This window comes from Otolemur garnettii, unplaced genomic scaffold, assembly GCF_000181295.1.
Source record: "Otolemur garnettii isolate 467f Iridium unplaced genomic scaffold, OtoGar3 scaffold00100, whole genome shotgun sequence".
Lineage (NCBI taxonomy): Eukaryota > Metazoa > Chordata > Mammalia > Primates > Galagidae > Otolemur > Otolemur garnettii.
The window spans coordinates 5,934,477-5,953,960 of record NW_003852495.1 but is presented as its reverse complement, the minus strand read 5'-3'; the positions used below and the strand labels follow the sequence as shown (position 1 = coordinate 5,953,960).

Sequence of the window (19,484 nt, the reverse complement as noted above, 5' to 3'; positions counted from 1 at the left end):
GGGGATTCGAACCCGCCACCTTAGGTGTATGTGGCTGGCGCCTTAGCCGGTTGAGCTATAGGCGCTGAGCCCTCAAATTTTTTAAACAAGGGGCCAGTTCACTATCCCTCAGACTGTTGGAGGGCCGGACTGTGGGCCCCAGGACCAGTCGGTTGCTAAGCAGGACAGGCAGCTATGGCAAAAACACCCAGTGGGCCGGATGAATGGAATGTCCTAGGTGGGCTGCATGTGGCCCACGGGCCGTAGTTTGAGGATGCCTGGCAAAAATCTTTATTTCTTCCCAGCTTAAACAGCCAGTGCCACATGAACATGTTGTAAATGAATATTCATACCATTACCTCACTAACATATTGTAAAAAACAGACTTTTTTAGTGAGACACATTCTTATAAGTTATCTATTATACTCAAATAGGAGCCATGAAGAAGCAGACTGTTAACTCCCTAGCCCAGTTTTTGATAGATAGGGGGAAAAAAGGCCAATTGTTCTCAGCCTCAAGCCATCTGGAGGCAGTATCTTAACCTTGCAAAACCACAATTTAGAGATCCTGGCGACAAGCCAGTGATGTGCCTGCACGCTCCAGCCCCCTGGTCTGGGCGCAGGAATTTTACCTCCTTGGTGCCAAGCCATATGGAGTTCTGCCTCAGTCTCTCCTGAACTGTGCCAGGCAAGATTTCTACATGCTCACTCTCAGAAATGGTAGAGGCAGACATATGTGCTTTTCACTTATCATACCTGGCTATTTTTTGTTGCAGTTTGGCCAGGGCCAGGCTTGAACCCGCCACCTCCAGCATATGGGATCGGCGCCCTACCCTTTTGAGCCACAGGCACTGCCCTCCCAGCAGTGCCTTCTTAATGTGGTTTGTTGAAGGAAAAGTATGATCCTCTCAGGGTTGAAGACTTGACATTTGGGAGGGGGGCTGGCAGCCACACTAGATCTTCTCTCACTACCAGCCCACCTCCTTCTCTTGTTGAGAACCCAATTTTGTTCGAGCAACAACATACCCAGGACAGGAGAGATGGTCTAAACAAATCAAAACACTCCCCATTCCCATTGCTTGCAGGGAGGCCTCTGGGAAGACTTGGGACTTCTTTCCTGCTATCCTTGGGTAGCTCTGCTTCATGCCTCTGCTCTGGTTGGATGAGGGTGCACTGCTTGGTGCTATAGCAGCCATGTTACAATTGTGAGGCCCTAAACTGGAGTGTGAAACTGACTCCCAGAGGGTGGCAGAGCAGGAAAGGAAGAGGATGGGCCCAGGATGACATAATCAAGAGTAATCAATGTCTGTCCCTATAGCTTGGGTCGTATAAACCAGGTGTTTGCTACTTGGGGTTAAGGCTTTACTATCATGCAGGGTGGAAGGAAAGGTAATTCCAAGGGGGACAAAGGCCCTAGATGGCCAGTCTCCTGGGTGTCTGGTGGGCTTGATACCAAAGTTTGCCCAGGGATCTGGGGAAACAATAGCCAAATTAGGCAGATCAGTTTCCAGTCTTGTGACGGTGTCCTGTGGGCCTGGAGGGAGCCTCCAGAGGTTGGGCTTGCCCACAAGCTCTGGGCCCCCTTGGCCCCCTGACACAAGCAGAGCGAGCCTTGAGAAATAAACCATATTGGACATCTCTCCAAACATCAAAAGCTGGGATTTTATTTAGAAAAAAATTGTGCTGTGAATATTTCTTGGAACTTAAATGTTATGAACATGGCCCTGCTTGGTGGGGCCCATTACTTCTCCCCTCCCCTCCTCTTGCTCACTCCATTCCAGCCCCCTTGGCTTTGCTGCTATTCTTTACACATGCTGTTTAGTCCCCACAGGGCCTTTGCACTGGCTGTTCTGACTGCCTGGACATGTTCCCGAGGTGTCCTCTGTTAAGCCTCAGCTCAAATGTCACTTCAGAAAGTCCTTCCCTGACCTTTCAGCAAGCACGATGAATCTCCTAGCCTACCTATGATTACATGTATACAGATATAGGTCTAATTCCCATTGTTTGTTTTGCTCTCTAGAAGGTGAATGGCCATGAGGGGAGATGTGCAGAACAGTGACAGGCGCCTTGGAGCTGGCAGGATGTTTTGAAATACAAGAATTACCCTGATGTGTGCTATGTTATGTATGGCAGCAGGAAGCTGTGTCTTCATATTGAAGGGTCCAGCTCTGCCAGCAGGCAAACTCAGGTTTGAGTCTCAGCTCTGGGACCCTGGGAAAGAGTCATTCTGAGCCTGCTTCTGATAGGCCACAACCATGAACAGAGCAGTGAGAACTCAGAGGCTACAGCAGGCCAGGCAGAGGGACTGTGCTTTCCCAAAGTCTTGCCCTTGTTGGCTTCCTTTTTATAGGGACTTGGGACAGTAGGGACATTTGTGGTCATGAGAATGGCCTTCTTAGTAGATACACCATGTGCTTAGATGCCTATTGCCAGGGGGAGCTGGCATGAGTGTGAGGAAGTCACAGGATGTAGGACTCCTCCTAGCAAAGGAGTCACTGGTTCCAGCTGCTGGGTGGCCCAGGCCTCTGAGGACTGTCCAGTGGGAAGCCTGTTACTGTCTCTCCTCAGCTTCTCCTGTCGCAGATGGGGACAGTAACAGCTTGGACCTTGTAGGATCCAGTGGGTCTGGCCCAGGGGCCACAAACCAGTGACATGGCAAAACATGGACTGGCAGGTGAAGTCAGGCACCTGGTGACCACAGGTCTAGTGTGTCCTCAGGCATCAGTAGGGAGCACAGAAGGGCTGGCCCATCCCTGGGATACTGGTGGGCCCCACTGGGCAAGGACCACACACAAACCCCCTGCTGTAGCTTGGTGGGCTGGGAGTAGGCCTGGCCCCTGGGTCATCATTCCAAACTTCTTGGGAATGCTGGTCCCAGGCTCCCCATTGATAGAATCTTGGAACAGGGCCCAGTATGAAGCAAACACAAGCCGCAGTAGGCTGTCCTTTTAGCAGCATCCTCTACCCTCCCCTGAAGCCACCTGAAGAGGGCCTTGTGGATGGGGCCAGATAGGTACCAGGAACTATTCCTCCAAGCAGTCAGTTTATTTACTTAAAATACCTATTTCCTTGGAAGCAGCTGGGCTGTGGTGAAGAGGGCTATTGGCCCTCAGTCCCCCCGCACCTTCCTCCGCACAGCCTGCACCAGCAGCTCGGAGTAGTGTTCCAGCAGGGCGTGCAAGTCGGGGCTGGCCAGGGGACACAGGGTCGGTGGGGAGGGGGGCCTGGGTCTGGAGGAGGCCTGAGCTGGGGCCACGTCAGTCCCAACCAGCCAGTTGTTGGCCTCCAGCTGGCTGTGGATCCAAAGGAAGGTGGAGGCAAGCTCAGTCTGTACCTGCTGCAGCCCAGCGTCTATTTGATCAGTGGAGACCAGCTGTGAGGGAAGGTAACCTTGTCAAGGTCACCTGGGCCTGGTAGCCCAAGGAGTCCCCTCCACTCTTTCCCCAAGCCTTGGCTTACCATGTGGTAGAGGTCAAGTGCTTCCTGAAAGGCAGTCTGCAGCCTGTGCAAGATGTTCCCTACACTGCTCAGCTCAAGGGGAGCAGGGGACAAGGCCTCAGCTGGCACCCCAGGCTCACCCCAGTGCCCAGGGCTGCCCCAGCTCAGTCTCAGCACATCTAGGGTAAAGAGGATGCAATGAGCAAGATGCAGCTACTTTCCAGCTGGTTGGAGAGAGGCCAGGCTGGCTGGCCTGATTCCAGGTATTGTCCCTCTGTCTGGAACACTTCCCTCAGTCCCCAGGTGCCCATCCTCCCCCTCCTGCAGGTCTCTGCTCAAATGTAACCTCTCAGAAGCCTTTCCTCAGCATCTTGTTTAGAAGTACAACCACTGACACCCTTCTCACTCCCTGACCCCTTTATCTCTCTCCCCAGCACATGTCACTTCATGATACATTTGACGCTTTCCTTACGGACTTTGCCTACGTATCACCCCCAGGGAAGATGTCAGTTTTCTGTTATTTTGTTTACCATCATGTCCCATGTCCCTAGGGCCTTGAAAAAATCCCAGAAGGTACCAAATATTAAATACTTAAGTAAATAAATGAAGGAATGAATGGCACAGTCCCTGTGGCTGGGTCAAGTGTCTACCTTTGGAGTCCAGCCAACTAGAACAGGAGCTGAGCTTAGGGGACAATGCTTTGTTCCCAGAGTGGTACTCACCAGGGGAGTGCTCCAGGAGGGTGACAGTGTTATCAGGAGCCCCAGGCCTGGCCTCTGGAAGCTGGGGGATGTTAGGTTGGGCAGGAGGGTCGCAGGGCTCACAGGCTGGGAACCTTGGGAGAAAGGCAGAGCCGTGGAGCCTCAGGGTGCTCACATCCACCGGGCTAGGGCTTGGGAAGCTGGCTGTTGCGACTGTGACATCAGACTGCGAGTCCATAGGCTCCTGGGACCAGACACCGGTGGTGGGTGGGTCTGGCAGGGATTGGGGCAATAGCAGCCTGTCACAGACGCTTGACAGGGTCAGTCTTAGGCTGGCACGGGCGTCATGGTTGCCCCAGGAGTGCACGGCAGACTCTTGACCCTCACTATCTGAATTGGATGTTGGCGTGGTAGTGATGGCCTGGAGCTTCTGGCCCAGGGAGGCCAGCTCCCCCATGGATGACGGCCTTCGGAGGGGCCTGGCCAGCTCAGCCATGACGGGGCGCTCACTGTCCCCAAGGGAGATGCTGCGTGACACCTTGGCCCGGGAGCTGGCAGTGGCCTCCATGTAGGAACAGGTGGAGGGGACGTGGATACCCTGAGCAAGGCCCAGGGTGGGCACTGATGCTGGCGCTGGAGGCTTCCTGTCAGTGGGCAGCACTGAAGAGGAAGGGACACGGGGCGCCAGGTCTGTCAGGCAGGGAGCTGAAAAGGAAGCCGATGGTGCTCTCACAGCCAGCTGTGGAGCTGATGGGCAGAGTCCAACCCAGGGGGGATGCAGAGTCTAAATACACATACCCTACAGATTAGCTGGGCACCAAGGGCCACTTACTGAGAAACCCAGGATTGTTCATGTGGGCTTAGGGTATTCAGTGGGCACCAGGGCCTCCTCAGCCTCCCCCACTGAGAGGATCTATAAGCACAGCTCTGAGGTGAGACTGAGGCCCCTTGGCTCCCAGCCCTTTGTTCGAGGGAGGGAGCCCCAATACTCACATTGGTCCCATCTGGGGAGGTATAGCCAGTACCTGCTCTCAGGGGCTCTGCTCTGGGCTGGCTTCCCCCTCTGTCTGTGGGCTTGACCTCTGGAGACTTCATGAGGTGCTGGGGCAGCTGGGGAGGGAAGGTGTGGGGGAACCTATGGGGAGGAAGCCAGGTGGGAGAGGGCTACTCACTCAGCCTGCCCTGGGGTGCCTGAGGGACATAGCCCTGCCTAAAGGGGGAGGGTGTATGGAAAGCTGGAGGGAGGGGTGAGGGTTTACCAGCTTCTACCTGGATGTCTTCCGGAGGCTCGAGAGGAACTGGGCTGAGATGCTCAGTCGGGGATTGAAGTAGTCTTCGGTCTCAGAGGCTTTTAGGTCTCTTAGGGACCCATGGAAGAGCTCTAGGGATGATGCCAAGGGGACCCTCAGAATTCCTGCATCTAACCAGGCCTGGACCCAGGCAGACCTACTGAGCAGCAGGGAGATCCCCAGAAAACTCCAACAACAAAGGCAACATGTACACCCAGGAGCCAACGAAGCAGGGAGAGGGAGAGCTGCGCGGCTCAGTCCTTAAGAGGAAAGGTATGCTCCCCACCCCGCCCTTCCAGGGACAGCCCCACTTCAGCAGTGTCCGCACTGCCCAGACTGGACAGACAGCCCAGGCAGGGTTCAGAGTAGGGCAGGGTCTTACCTTCAGGGTGGGAGTCAGTAAGCGTCTCAAAGTGGTGGCGGAGGAACTTCTCCTGCTCAGGAGTCTGGGGCAGGGAGCTGTTGGATAAGCCCAGCCCCTCAGGCTGGGACAACTCTTCTCCTGTGGTACCTGGGCATTCTAGGGAGAGGTGACGGGGGAGGGAGGGTGGAAGAAGAAAGAAGTTGTAAACATTGTGAGTCACAGCAGGTGCCACCTGACGCTAGAGAAAGCTGGACTCGCCCATCACACACCCCATTGCCACCAGCCTGAGAAAGAAAGACTTGTGGCCCAGGGGACTGAGGCTCCGTGAGCACCAAGTTTGGGGCTGGTGTGCAGCCAGTGGATACATGCTGTGACCATCCCGAAGACAGCACTAGATTCCTGTAGAAGCCTTCTGACATGGTTATGACTTTATAGAAATCCAAGCTCAGAGAGGCAAGCTTCTTACTCTGGGCCCTGGCTGGCATGTCTGGCCCTGCTTACCTGGTGTTGGGGGTGTTGCCATGGCAAACCGAGGGTCTGGGTCAGGCTGTGGAGGGGAGCAACAGGCAGCGGCAGAGCTGCACTCCAAGTCAGCCTCTGAGTCCTCCGAGTCTGAAGGGGCAGAGGGTGGGGTCAGGACTGGGGCTATTTGGGAGAGCAGGGCAAGTGGCTCAGCTTCTCTGTGGAGAACGGGATGACCACAGTGCCTGCTCCCCATTTGTATGGACAAGCAAAGTTGTGTGCATCACGGAGGTAGCAGAGCTGGGTCCTCAGCCAGCGGACAGTTGGGCTCTTGGTTCCTCAGGAAACATCAAGGACCACATCTAGGGACAGATTCTAGGCCAGGCGTCCTCAAACTATGGCCCATGGGCCATATGCGTCCCGCCAGATGTTTTTGCCACTGCTGCCTGTCCTGCTTAGCAGACGACTCATCCCGGGGCCCGCAGTCCGGCCCTCCAACGGTCTGAGGGACAATGAACTGGCCCCCTGTCTAAAAAGTTTGAGGACCCCCGCTCTAGGCTTTAGGAGGACTGGGTCAAAGTCACTCTCAGTGCTCAGAAAAGCACTTGTGGCTGATTCAACAAGGCCATCACAGGATCCTTGCCTGCCCCACTCACCCTCAGGTGGGCTCTGATCCTTCGAGCTGATGGAGGAGACCCGGAGATAGGAGTCACCGTGCTGGTCCCCAAGCCCTTCCTCTGCCTCCTTGTTGCAGTATTCGCTGTAGTGCCGGTGGGTGTGGAGAGAGAGAGCAGTGCCCCACACTGGCTTGTAAATACCCAGAAGCCCTAGGTACCCACACCCTCCTCCTAGGGGAGCACTGCCTCAGCCCCTCATGCCTCCTCCAAATGCCTCTTTCCCCCAGGAACCATGGAAACTGAGGCTGCCTCTGAGGCCACAGGGCTAGGTTCTTGCCCCATCCAGGCCTCACCTGTCCCCATTCCCTCAGGCCCAGTGGGAAAGCAGAGCATGGGCCCTTACGGTGTACCTGTCAGCTGAGGCTTCCTCCCTCCTACTAAGGCTCCTTTTTGGTGCAAGGGACACCCACCTGTCCATCCCTGTGACTGTCACTTCCGCCTCCAGGGCGTAGATGATGAGTTCACTGGCCTCGGATGACTCCCTCTGCTGAGACAGGAAGGAGGGATGCCCGCAGCTATTCTCCTGGGGACTTTCTGACTATGAGGTGAAGAGAGCATAGTGCTTCTGAGGCAGCCACAGCACCCAGGGCCAATAGTGGCAGAATGGGGATGCTGTGAGCCAGCCTGTGCCAAGTGCCCTGCTTATCACCTGTGAGCTCGTTCTATGCTCCCCTGTATTATCAGTTCCCTCACAGATAAGGCACAGCTATGGCTCCAAACATGATTAGACAGAGGTGGTTCTTCTTTTTTTTGTTTTGTTGAGACAGAGTCTCACTCTATTGCCCTAGGTAGAGTGCTGTGGTATCAAACAGCTCACAGCAACCTCCAGTTCTTGGGCTTAGGCAATTCTCTTGCCTCAGCCTCCTGAGCAGCTGGGACTATAGGTGCCTGCCACAATGCCCCACTATTTTTTTTATTGCAGTTTGGCCGGGGCCAAGTTTGAACCTGCCACCCTTAGTATATGGGGCTGGCACCCTACCCATTGAGCCACAGGCCGCCCAAGACAGCAGTTCTTAACCTGTGGGTGGCAACCCACAGGAACTGTATTAAAGGGCTGCGGCATCAGGAAGGTTGAAAACCACTGCGATAAGAGGTCTGACTCTCTTGGGGTGTGTTTTACATGAAGTTCAAGAACAGGCAAACCAATCTATGGTGAGAGGCTAGAATAGGGGTTATCTTGGCTGGGGATACTGACCGGGAGGAGCACAAGGGGATATTCTAGGAGTAAGAAATGGTCTTTCTTTCTTTTGAGACAGAGTCTATGTCGCCCTTCGTAGAGTGCCGTAGTGTCACAGCTCATAGCAACCTCAAACTCTTGGGTTTAAGCAATTCTCTTGCCTCAGCCTCCCAAGTAGCTGGGACTACAGGCACCTGCCACAATGCCCAGTTATTTTTGTTGCAGTTGTCATTGTTGTTTAGCTGGCCTGGGCTGGGTTTGAACCTGCCAGCCTTGGTGTATGTGGCTGGCGCTCTAACCACTGTGCTATGGACGCCAAGCTGTAAAATGCTCTATGTTATGACTGGGGTGGTGGCTACCTATGAATTACACTGGTAATGCTTCAGGCTACATACCCAAGACCTGTGCACATCACTGTATATTATACAATGAAGACAATTTATGTAATAAGATAAAAAAGAACTGTGTTTGGAAAATAGAGAATAAGAGCTAAAGCTGCCTATGACTGCTAAGGGCTAAGGCCCTGTTCTTAGAAGTAGATTCTTGTAAAAGCCCCCCGTGGCAGAGGAGATTGTTATGGTGACTTTTTAGAAACTCAAGCTCAGAGAGATAAGTCTCTTACTCCAAGTCATACAGCCAGAAAAGGGGAGAGCCAAGGCTCTTATCTACTCAAGAGTCTTCTATTTAGGTACAGGCCTGTTTATGGGCCCAAGTTTGTTTTTTTAATTTAAATTTTGAGACAGAGTCTCACTCTGTTGCCCTGGGTAGAGTGCAATGGTGTCATAGCTCACAGCAACCTTACACACCAGGGTTCAAGTGATCCTCTTGCCTTAGCTTCCCGAGTAGCTGGGACTATAGGCACCTCCCACAACCATAATGCCCATCTAGTTTTTCTATTTTTAGTAGAGATGGGGATCTTGAACTCCTGAGCTAAAGCAGTTCATCTGCCTCAACCTCCCAGAGTGCTAGAACCTCCCACAGTGTGAACCACTGTGCTCGGTTGGGCCCAAGCTTTTTTTTTTTGAGACAGAGTTTCAAGCTGTTGCCCTGGGTAGGGTACCATGGCATCACAGCTCACAGCAACCTCCAACTCCTGGTCTCAAGTGAGTCTCCTGCCTCCACCTCCCAAGTAGCTAGGACTACAAGTGCCCGCCACAATGCCCAGCTATGTTTTGGTTGCAGCTGTCATTGTTGTTTGTGGGCCTGGGCTGGATTCTAACCCCCCAGCTCAGGTGTATGTGGCTGGCGCCTTAGCTGCTTGAGCCACAGGCGCTGAGCCTGGGCTCAAGCTCTTAATTTCTAAGTGACAGTGATTTCTCTGTCTTTCCTGGGAAGTCCCACGGTACACCAGGCCTGGGACTTACCTGCTTACCCTTCACCATGTCATTAAATACTCTCTGTACCCATGGAGTCGGGGGTCAGCCTTATTTTCAAACCAGAGCACTAAGGCCCCAACTCCTGGATGTGTGGTCGTGGTACAGGGGCTACAGGCCAGGTTGGGGTGGGCAGATGTACCTCGTTTAGCAGGCTTGCCAGGTTCTGTGGCTCCACTGTGACCAGAAGAGAATCCTCCAGACTCTCACGCTTCATAGGGGTAAAGTAGCAATCCAGGTCCCGGGCATCCAGGATGGTCTTGAGGGGCTCTTGGTCAGCCCGCTCTGCCCAGCGGCCATGTGGCTGATAGCTGCGCTTGGCATGGAAGGCTGAGCCGTCTGCCACATCCTCATCTCCTAGCTTGAAGGATTTGGGACAGTCAGGCAGCCAGCTAAGAGTTCACCAACTCCAAGAGGGCCACAGACATTACACAGACCTCATCTAGTCTCTGGACTTTAAACACCATTCAGAAATAACTTCCAGACCTTTATCTCCAGCCTGAAACTTTCTCTTAAATGCCAGAATTGTACAGGCAGTTGCACTACATTCAAAGTTAACGTGTTGAAAACTCAACCCCTGATTTTCCCCAGACCCACGGCTCCTAAAGCCTTCCTGTTTATTACTCTTTCCAGTTGCTCAGCCCCCAAACTTTAGGATTGTCCTTCATTCCTCTCTATTATTCTGTCCCTTATACTTCATGGTGTATTTCACCTACAGGTTCTGTTAGCTCTGCCATCCAAACACACCTGTAGCACAGCTACTTTGTGTTCACAGCCCCCACCTGGACCCAGCCTCCTCCCAAAGCTGCTGCTTGAGACAGTAGTTGGGGGTGGTAGTTTGAGAACATAGCTCTGCACCCAGACTATGTCAGGTCAATCTTGGATCTTCTAATGCCTAGTTGTGTAACCCTGGGCCTCAGTTACCCTATCTGTGAAATGGAAAGAAGCTTGTAGCTCAGTGAGGATTAAATGAGATAATACATGCGAAAGGCTGAGTCTATAAGTGTGCTAGGATGTTTCTTGAATGTCATTTCATTTACACCAGGATCTGGTCTGCACGGGAGGCTCTCCCTGAAGACCTGACTTAGGCCTTGACTTGAGGTGCGGGTAAAGCACTGTACCTTGCCAGGGGTGGTGGCTCACACCTGTAATCCTAGCACCCTGGGAGGCCGGGGCAGGTGGATTGCTTGAGCTCACAAGTTTGAGACCAGCCTGAGTAAAAGCAAAACCCGTCTCCACTAAAAAATAGAAAAACTGAGGCAAGAGGATCACTTGAGCCTGAGTTGGAGGTTGCTGTGAGCTATGATGCCACAGCACTCTACCCAAGGCAACAGCTTGAGACCCTGTCTCAAAAAAAACAAAACAGAACACTTCCTCAAATAAACTCTCAGACCTCATGTTTAGGTCTGTTAGGTTCTGTTTCCAGTCTATTTTTTATTTTTAGGATATAAAAGTATAAATTTAATTTTATTAGAGAGAGGGAAGAGAGTAGGGGGAAGAGATGAGTAAGAGAGAGAGCAGAGAGCAAGGAGTAAGAGAGGGCGAGATGGGGGCATCCCAAAGAGAGACAGGAAGAATGCCCGCCTTCTTTTTTTAGAAAGACAGGAAGAATGCCCGCCTATTTTTTTTTTTTTTTTTTGGAGACAGGAGCCTCAAGCTGTCCCCCTGGGTAGGGTGCCGTGGCATCTCAGTTCATAGCAACCTCCAACTCCTGGGCTCAAGCAAGTCTCCTGCCTTAGCCTCCCAAGTAGCTGGAACCACAGGCACCCGCCACAATGCCCGGCTATTTTTTTGGTTGCAGCCGTCATTGTTTGGCGGCCCGGGCTGGATTCGAACCCGCCACCTTGGGTGTACGTGGCTGGCGCCTTAGCCACCTGAGCCACAGGCGCCGAGCCCCCGCCTACTTTTTAAAAGATAATTTTCTTGCCGGGCGTGGTGGCTCATGCCTGTAATCACAGCACTGTGGGAGGCTGAGGGAGAATCGCTGGAGCTCAGGAGTTTGAGACTCACCTGAGCGAGAGTGAGACCCTGACTCATGAAAAAAATGGAAAAACCCAGCTGGGCACCCCAGGGGCTTCTGGAGGCTGAGGCAGCAGGATGCCCATAAGGCGGAGTCTGAGGCTGCAGTGAGCTACCAAGCCACCACACTCTGCTCAGGGGCATAGGGTAGGGCTCTGTCTCAACAACAACAAAAAAGATAATTTTCTCAAAGACCAATGGTGGCTGGCGTGTGGAGGGAGCACTCCCCCACCCCTATCCCTGCAGGGAAAAGAAGAGGGGGAGGGAGGAAGATGGGGGCTGCAGAAAAGATCCGGTGGCACAGCTGGACTACGCTGTTGAGTAACCTACCAGTCTAAATCAACAATCATTCATTGCTGGGTTTTGTTTTGTTTTGAGGTGGGGCCTCACTGTGCTGCCCAAGTGGGCTTCCAACTCCTAGCCTCAAGTGATCTTCCCACCTCAGCCTCCCAAGTAGACTGAGGGGACTACAGGCAGCAGCCACTCATTCAATCTTATCATTTTGGTTCTTCTCTTTCCCTCATATGCAATTGATTGGCTTCCTTTTGAAATCAATCTGGAATCTAACTATTTCTTCCTCCTGGTCTAGCCTCTAACCTTCCTGCCTGGGTCACTACTGGCTCCTTAGTCTGTTTCCCACAGAGACCTGGTGACACTGAGTTGGAGCACAGCCTTTCTCAGCTCAGAGGCCACCCTTGGCTCTATCTCACTCAGTGCTAACTGGGAAAAAACATGCGGCAGGATGAGGGGTGCCGAGGGAACTCCCCACAGCCCACATGCCCTGCTCTGTCTGGCCCTGTTACCTGAGCCCTTTCCTCCCCACTCTGGCCCTCATCTACCTCATGTCAGGCAGCTCAGCCCCCCTGCTCTTCTTTGAAGAAGCTAAGCACAGTTCTGCCTCCTGGACTTTGAACATGTGGACTGTTCGACCTAGAACGCTCTTCCCCATGTCTCACTTGCTTTGCCTGTGCTCAAATATCATCTTCTCAGTGAGGCCCTTTCTGTTTACCCAAAATTGCGATCCCCCAGCACCCGTTATTTTCCCTCTTGATCAGTTCCCAACAACCTACGTAATCTGCTCAGTGAATGTGGATATTGTTGCTCACCACACCAGCAAATATGCCTGCGAGGGAGAGACTGTGTCCGCCTTGCTCAGTGCTGTATCTCCAACGGCCAGAGCGACGCCTGGCACAGGGCGTGTGTGAATGAAGGGCTGTCTAAGCTGAAACTGAACAAGTGACAGAGCTTCTCCAGTGAAAGAAGAGGAAAGAGAAAAGGGTCCCCGGAAGAAAGAAGAGCTGGGAAGGGCACCCTCCTTTACCAGTCCTGAGGCATCCCTCTCTCTTGGAAGACTCACCAGCCGCTTTGCCCAGAGTGGCAGCTTGCCATTGGTCAGCAGGCACCGAGGATCTGGGGAGACACATGAGAGTCCATGAAAAGGGACAAATACCTAACAGACGAATGGGCAGCACACACAGAGGCAGTTCTCCCAAGAGGCAATACAGGGAGCAACAGATCACAAGATGCTCAACTCCACTAGTTGTCAGGGAAATGCAAATTCAATAAGGGACACAAGGGTTTACTTATAAGTCTGACCCAAGATTGTATGCTTAACCTGTGGTACTACCAAATGTTAGCCAGAAAGTGTGCAGGAATGAAGAATCTAATACAGGCGGCGCCCATAGCTCAGTGGGTAGGGCGCCGATCACATACACCAAGGCTGGTGGGTTCAAAACTGGCAACAATGACAACTGCAACAACAAATACAGCTGAGCGTTGTGGTGGCGCCTGTAGTCACAGCTCCTTGGGCGGCTGAGGCAAGAGAATTGCTTGAGCCCAAGAGTTTGAGGTTGCTGTGAGCTGTGATGCCATCGCACTCTACCCAGCACGACAGCTTGAGACTCTATCTCAAAACAAAACAAAACAAAGTGCCTAACACAATGCCAGGTGGGGTGGTAACTGGATTTGAGGTTCTTTTTAAAATAAAATGCGTCCTAACCCCAGGACCCAATAGTGTTACCCTTGGCCTCACCCTGGAGAAACCTTCACATGTGCCCACAGAGGAAGCCCAGGAGTGGTCAGTATGGCCTCAGTTACAACAATGGTGAAAATTAGAAAAAACTTAAATATCCGCCTGGAGGAGAGAAACTTAAAAAACTCTACTATGGGCTTGGCGCCTGTGGCTCAAGTGGCTAAGGCGCCAGCCACATACACCAAAGGTGGCAGGTTCGAATCCAGCCCAGGCCCACCAAAACAACAATGACAGCTACAACCAAAAAATAGCCGGGAGTTGTGGTGGGCGCCTGTGGTCCCAGCTACTTGGGAGGCTGAGGCAGGAGACTCACTTGAGCCCAGGAGTTGGAGGTTGCTGTGAGCTGTGATGCTACGGCACTCTACCCAGGGGGACAGCTTGAGGCTCTGTCTCAAAACAACAAAAAACAAAAAAAACTCTACTATGGGGCTGGATATGGTAGCTCACACCTGTAATCTTAGTACTCTAGGAGGCTGAGGCAGCCTGAGTTCACAGGTTTGAGACCAGCCTGAGCCAGAGTAAGACCCCATTTCTAAAAAAATAGCCAGGCATTGTGGCAGGTACCTGTAGTCTCAGTTACTTGGGAGGCTGAGGCAAGAGGATAGCTTGAACTCAAGAGTCCAAGAGTTTGAGGTTTCTGTGAGCTGTGATGCCAAGGTACTCTACGCAGGAAAACAGAGTAAGACTTTGCCTCAGAAAAAAAAAAAAAAAGAATCCACACTAAATTAGTCCAAGTAGCCAACCCAGAGAGGATAATGGGTTGGGTATGAGGGTGGCAATAAGGAAAAGCAGTTTACTGTGTAATGTCTGATTTTTCATGGCTGAGTTCTCACGTTGCTGTTGCCTGCCAGTCAGCCTCTGCCTATTTCACCCTTGCTGGAGAGCTCGTGAACCATCCTGAAAGCACCTAGTGCTGGTCGCTATTCCCAGCCTGTCATAGTTGTCATTGGCCTCATGGCCAATGAGGCCTAAAGGGAAGCCTGCTAGGGCATCCTGGGAAAGAGCTTCCTCTCTGAAGGAGATTCTCAGGAGAGAAGGTCTCTCCTCTTTCAGTATGTTTCTGATGCCTGGAACTTAACCAGCCATCTTGCAACCATGAGGGCCTATGCAAATGGGTAGAAATTTAGGGAGCCTGGCCTTTTAGAAAGTTGCTGAGCTACTACTATTCCTTCTGCTGAATAATAGAATCTATCTGCCTTCAGGTTAACAGCACCCTGTCCTGTTTTTCCCAGGGAAGTCCCAGCCCCTTAATACTCCCTACCTATAGTCAGCTGGTTAGAGTGAAGGTGACTCCCCTCACTACCTGGACCCAGCCATGCTTGAAGCCAATCCTTTTGGATTTTCAGATACATGAACCAAAATTTCCCTTTCCAGCTAAAGCCACAAAGAACCTTGTTGCTGTAATATTGAAAGAGATTTTGTATTTGTTTGTTGTTTTTTGAGACAGGGTCTTACTTTGTCGCCCTGGATAGAATACTGTGGTATCATCATAGCTCACTGCAGCTTCAAACTCTTGGGCTCAAGAGATCCTCTTGCTTCAGGCTCCCAAGTAGCTGGGACTACAAGTACCCACCAAAATGCCTAGATGGTTTTCTATTTTCAGTAGAGATGGAGTATCACTCTTGCTCAAGCTAGTCTCGAACTCCTGAGTTTAAGGGATCTACCCACCTCAGCCTTCCAGAGTGTTGGGATTACCGGCGGGAGCTACCATGTCCGCCCAGCCTGAAAGAGTGTTGACTGACATGATTAACAAGCTTCTGTGTGTGCCAGGCACTGCCACAAAGTAGTGCACAAAATCTAACGAAGCTCCCTTACACTGACACAGTTGCAAACAGGCCCCTTTCTGACCTGGATCCAGGTTCTCTTTGGATGGGGTCTTCAGCAAATCTTCCTGTTCACACTCTTCCTCCAGCTCATCCTCTGTCTGCTCTCCAGGGCTTAGGGAGCGAATCTCTCTGGGAACAGATACATATGTCTCCTGTCTAAAGCCAGAAACGAGGACCGTAGGGTAAGAGCACAAGTAAATGAGGTGGCGGGGATGTGCCCAGGGCTACACCGTGTGCTAAGCTCCATGTGAAAATATTCTTGGCTTCTGGTCAAAATGGTCCCGGGCAGTCTTTCACTTGACACACTCCCTCCCCTAGAAAGAAACACATTGCCGCAGCGAATGAGGTATAACAAAGGCTGGACTCAGAAATGAGACAAATTCTCCAAGGGTCATAGCAATGGGACAGAAAGTAAAGCAGATGGTGGGGTGGTAGTCCTGGGCTCTCTTCAGGTGGTGGCCGTGAGATTTTGGCTCCTTTGGACTACAGGAAATGCAAACACACTTGGCACTGCAACAGGGATTGGGCTCATAGCTGTGGATGGGAGGACCCTTAACACCAAAAGCCAAAGGGATCTGCCCACTCCTTTGATGCCCAGATCTGTGATATTTACAGGACCACTGCAGGAGGGGTGGCCTGTGGTCCACCTGGTCCCCATGGGGCACAAGGCAATGGCAAAGGCGCATGATGGATGGGCACAGATAGGGGCAAATCCAGAGGCAGACAGAGAAAAAAAAACACCAAAATATCTCACTCAAAATGAGCAACTCTCCCAACCAAAGCCTAAAATTAAAAACTAGAATAGGGAGGTACCTGTGGCTCAAAGGAGTAGGGCACCAGCCCCATATGCTGGAGGTGGCGGGCTCAAACCAAGCCCCGGCCAAAAAACTGCAAAAAAACAAAACAAAACTAGAATATGGGTTCGGCGCCTATGGCTCAAGTGGCTAAGGCGCCAACCACATAAACCTGAGCTGGCAGGTTCAAATCCAACCCAGGCGTGCCAAACAACAATGACGGCTGCAACCAAAAAATAGCTGGGTGTTGTGGCAGGTGCCTGTAGTCCCCACTACTTGGGAGGCAGAGGCAGGAGAATCGCTTAAGCCCAGGAGTTGGAAGTTGCTGTGAGTTGTGATGCCATGGTACTCTACCCAGGGGGACAGCTTGAGGCTCTATCTCAAAAAACAAAAACAAAAACAAAAAAACCCAAAAACTAGAATATGGGTGGCACCCATAGCTCAACAGGCAGGGTGCGGGCCACATACAGAGGCTGACGTGTTTGAACCCAGCCCAGGCCCGCTAAAACAACAGTGACAACTACAACAAAAAATATATAGCCAAGTGTTGTGACGGGCACCTGTAGTCCCAGCTACTTGGGAGGCTGAGGCAAGAGAACCACTTAAGCCCAAGAGTTTGAGGTTGCTGTGAGCTGTGACCCCATGGCACTCTACCCAGGGTGACAGCTGGAGACTCTGTCTCCAAAAAACAACAACAAAAAACTAGAATATGAGTTCATTCCACATGTAACAGGTTTTGTGGGCTCACTGCTCATAGCAGAGTGGTTACAGTGTCAGTCACATGCACCAAGGATGGTGGGTCCCAGCTAGTTGGGAGGCTGAGGCAAGAGAATTGCTTAAGCCCAAGAGTTTGAGGTTGCTGTGAGTTATAATGCCACAGCACTCTACTGAGGGTGACATAGTGAGACTCTGTCTAAAAAACAAAACAAAACAGGTTTTGTGCTTAGGCCGAGTGTGGTAGCTCACGCCTGTAATCCTAGCACTTTGGGAGGCTCAGGAAGGCAGATTGCTTGAGCTCAAGAGTTCAAGACCAGCCTGAGGAAGAGCGAGATCCTATTTCTAAAAATAGCCTGGGTTCAGCGCCTATAGCTCAACCGGCTAAAGCGCCAGCCATGTACACCTAAGGTGGCGAGTTCGAATCCAGCCCAGGCCCACCAAACAACAATGATGGCTGCAACCAAAAAATAGCCGGGCGTTGTGGCGGGCGCCTGTGGTCCCAGCTACTTGGGAGGCGGAGGCAGGAGACTCGCTTGAGCCCAGAAGTTGGAGGTTGCTGTGAGCTGTAATGCCACGGCACTCTACCCAGGGGGACAGCTTGAGGCTCTGTCTCAAAAAAAAAAAAAAAAAAAAAAAAGCCTGGTGTTGTAGTGGACACCTATAGTCCCAGCTACTTGGGAGGCTGAGGCAAGAGGGTTACTTAAACCCAAGAGTTTGAGGTTGCTGGGAGCTATGACACCATGGCACTCAACCCAGGGCAAGAGAGTGAGACTGTCTCAAAACAAACAAAAAAACTAAAAAAAAAAATCAAGAGTAAGAGAACAATACCTCAGCTCCACTATACCCTTCCCTAACCTCTCCTTCCACATCACAGTGCTGAGCGGCTCACCAAGCACTTTGCTTTTCTACTTCAAAACCCTTCTCATGTATGTTTGCTGCAACTTTGAATTTTGTCACTTCCACTGTACTGTGGTCAGGGCCCAGTGCTGTCTCAGCCATATGTCCCCAGTATCACTTCTCATGAGCCTAGGGCTGGGGACACCCCTCCAATGAACAGATGAGGGATGGGGGATGCCAGGACCTGGGGTGGTTGCTCCACTTTCTGCTCTTGGTGTGCTGCTGCTGCTGCTGCTGCTGCTGGTCCCGGTGGTCGATCTCCAGCAAGTGCTGTTTCATGCAGCTGGTGATCTCAGGGCCCAGGTGCCAAATAAATACGCAGCTGCAGAGGCCAAAGAGAGATGCGGGAAGGGGAGGAGGAGTGAACACAGGAGGGAGCCATGAGGCCCTGTGCAGCCAAGGCCCCATGCCCCAGGCCCTCCTCCAGGATCTGCAGATCTATGGGGGCTCGCACAAGTGGTCACGGTGTCGGAGCCCCTCCTCTCCCCACTTTATATGTCCCACCCACTCCTGGAGGAAGGCTCAGCCAGGGCAGCCTCCAGGCTGGTCCCACCTGTCTCCAGATACTGTGATCAAGTGACGACAGTCATAGGTGAACTTCATGCCAGTGACGATTTCTGCAAACAAAGCAGAGAAGATGCCCTCGTCTTCTGAATCACAGGCTGTGTGGAGGGTGGGGAGGTGACCCAAGCAGAGAGGCACTCCCACCTGAATGGCCAAACATCTTGGCAATGCACTCGCCCGAGTAAAAGTCAATCACTGAGATGCTTTTGTCAGAGCAGCTTGTGGCCAGGAAGGTGCCAGAGGGGTCCACCTGGACCTGACAGGAAAGAAACCCGTATGTCACTCAGGCTGCCTATATATTCCCAACTGAGTTTGGTCTGGGCCAAAATCTCAGACCTCACTGACTGGGCCCACCTTGTACCAGATGCACAGTACATGGAATTATTCCAGAGAACACTCACGACACCCACCCTTGGTAGGGGAGGAACCCCTTCCCTCATTTTCTTTTCTTTTTTTTTTTTTTTGAGACAGGAGCCTCAAGCTGTCCCCCTGGGTACAGTGCCGTGGCATTACAGCTCACAGCAACCTTCAATTCCTGGGCTCAAGCGAGTCTCCTGCCTTCGCCTCCCAAGTAGCTGGGACCACAGGCGCCCGCCACAACACCCGGCTATTTTTTGGTTGCAGCCGTCATTGTTGCTTGGCGGGTCCGGGCTGGGGATTCGAACCCGCCACCTTAGGTGTATGTGGCTGGCGCCTTAGCTGGTTGAGCTATAGGCGCCGAGCCCCCTTCCCTCATTTTATGGGTGAAGAAATTAATCACCACCACAGTAGTAACAATGGGAGCCAGGCCTTGTGCTGAGCACTGTATGAGTAAAAACTTAATTCTTCCATAGAGCCACCTCATGAAAGAAGTTATCTTGGCAGCACCCATAGCTCAGTGGGTAGGACACTGGCCATATACATTGAGACTGGCAGTTCGAACCCAGCCTGGGCCAGCTAAAACAACAATGACAACTGCAACAAAAAAATAGCCAGGCATGAGTGGTGCCTGTGGCTCAGGGAATCCACCTGCCTCAGCCTCCCAGAGTGCTAAGATTACAGGTGTCAGACACTACGCCCAGCCCAATGCCTAGCTAGTTTTTTAGAGATGGAGGTCTTGCTCTTGTTCAGGTTGGTCTCGAACTCCTAAGCTCAAGGGATCCTCCCAATGGCCTCCTGGAGTGCTAGGATTATAGG

General features: G+C 52.1%; 1 protein-coding gene across 2 annotated transcripts in view; it reads right to left on the bottom strand.

Annotated features, from left to right (window-relative positions):
* Window positions 1–3,052: 3,052 nt before the first annotated feature.
* WDR62 (WD repeat domain 62) overlaps window positions 3,053–19,484 on the bottom strand; it is a 53,776-nt gene continuing 37,344 nt past the window's right edge. The window contains exons 17-32 of one of the 2 annotated variants that reach the window (XM_023516915.1): window positions 18,453–18,564; window positions 18,298–18,361; window positions 17,929–18,066; window positions 15,359–15,492; window positions 12,836–12,888; window positions 9,602–9,820; window positions 7,320–7,447; window positions 6,889–6,992; window positions 6,272–6,382; window positions 5,749–5,926; window positions 5,387–5,476; window positions 5,111–5,252; window positions 4,998–5,030; window positions 4,139–4,856; window positions 3,438–3,595; window positions 3,053–3,351 (exon numbers count right to left, since the gene is read on the bottom strand). In XM_023516915.1, coding sequence (XP_023372683.1) covers window positions 3,088–3,351; window positions 3,438–3,595; window positions 4,139–4,856; window positions 4,998–5,030; window positions 5,111–5,252; window positions 5,387–5,476; window positions 5,749–5,926; window positions 6,272–6,382; window positions 6,889–6,992; window positions 7,320–7,447; window positions 9,602–9,820; window positions 12,836–12,888; window positions 15,359–15,492; window positions 17,929–18,066; window positions 18,298–18,361; window positions 18,453–18,564 — 2,646 coding nt within the window. In that variant the 3' untranslated portion in view covers window positions 3,053–3,087. Of the gene's footprint in view, window positions 3,352–3,437; window positions 3,596–4,138; window positions 4,857–4,997; window positions 5,031–5,110; window positions 5,253–5,386; window positions 5,499–5,748; window positions 5,927–6,271; window positions 6,383–6,888; window positions 6,993–7,319; window positions 7,448–9,601; window positions 9,821–12,835; window positions 12,889–15,358; window positions 15,493–17,928; window positions 18,067–18,297; window positions 18,362–18,452; window positions 18,565–19,484 lie in introns of both variants that reach the window. The other variant, XM_012809088.2, reaches the window with a different exon arrangement.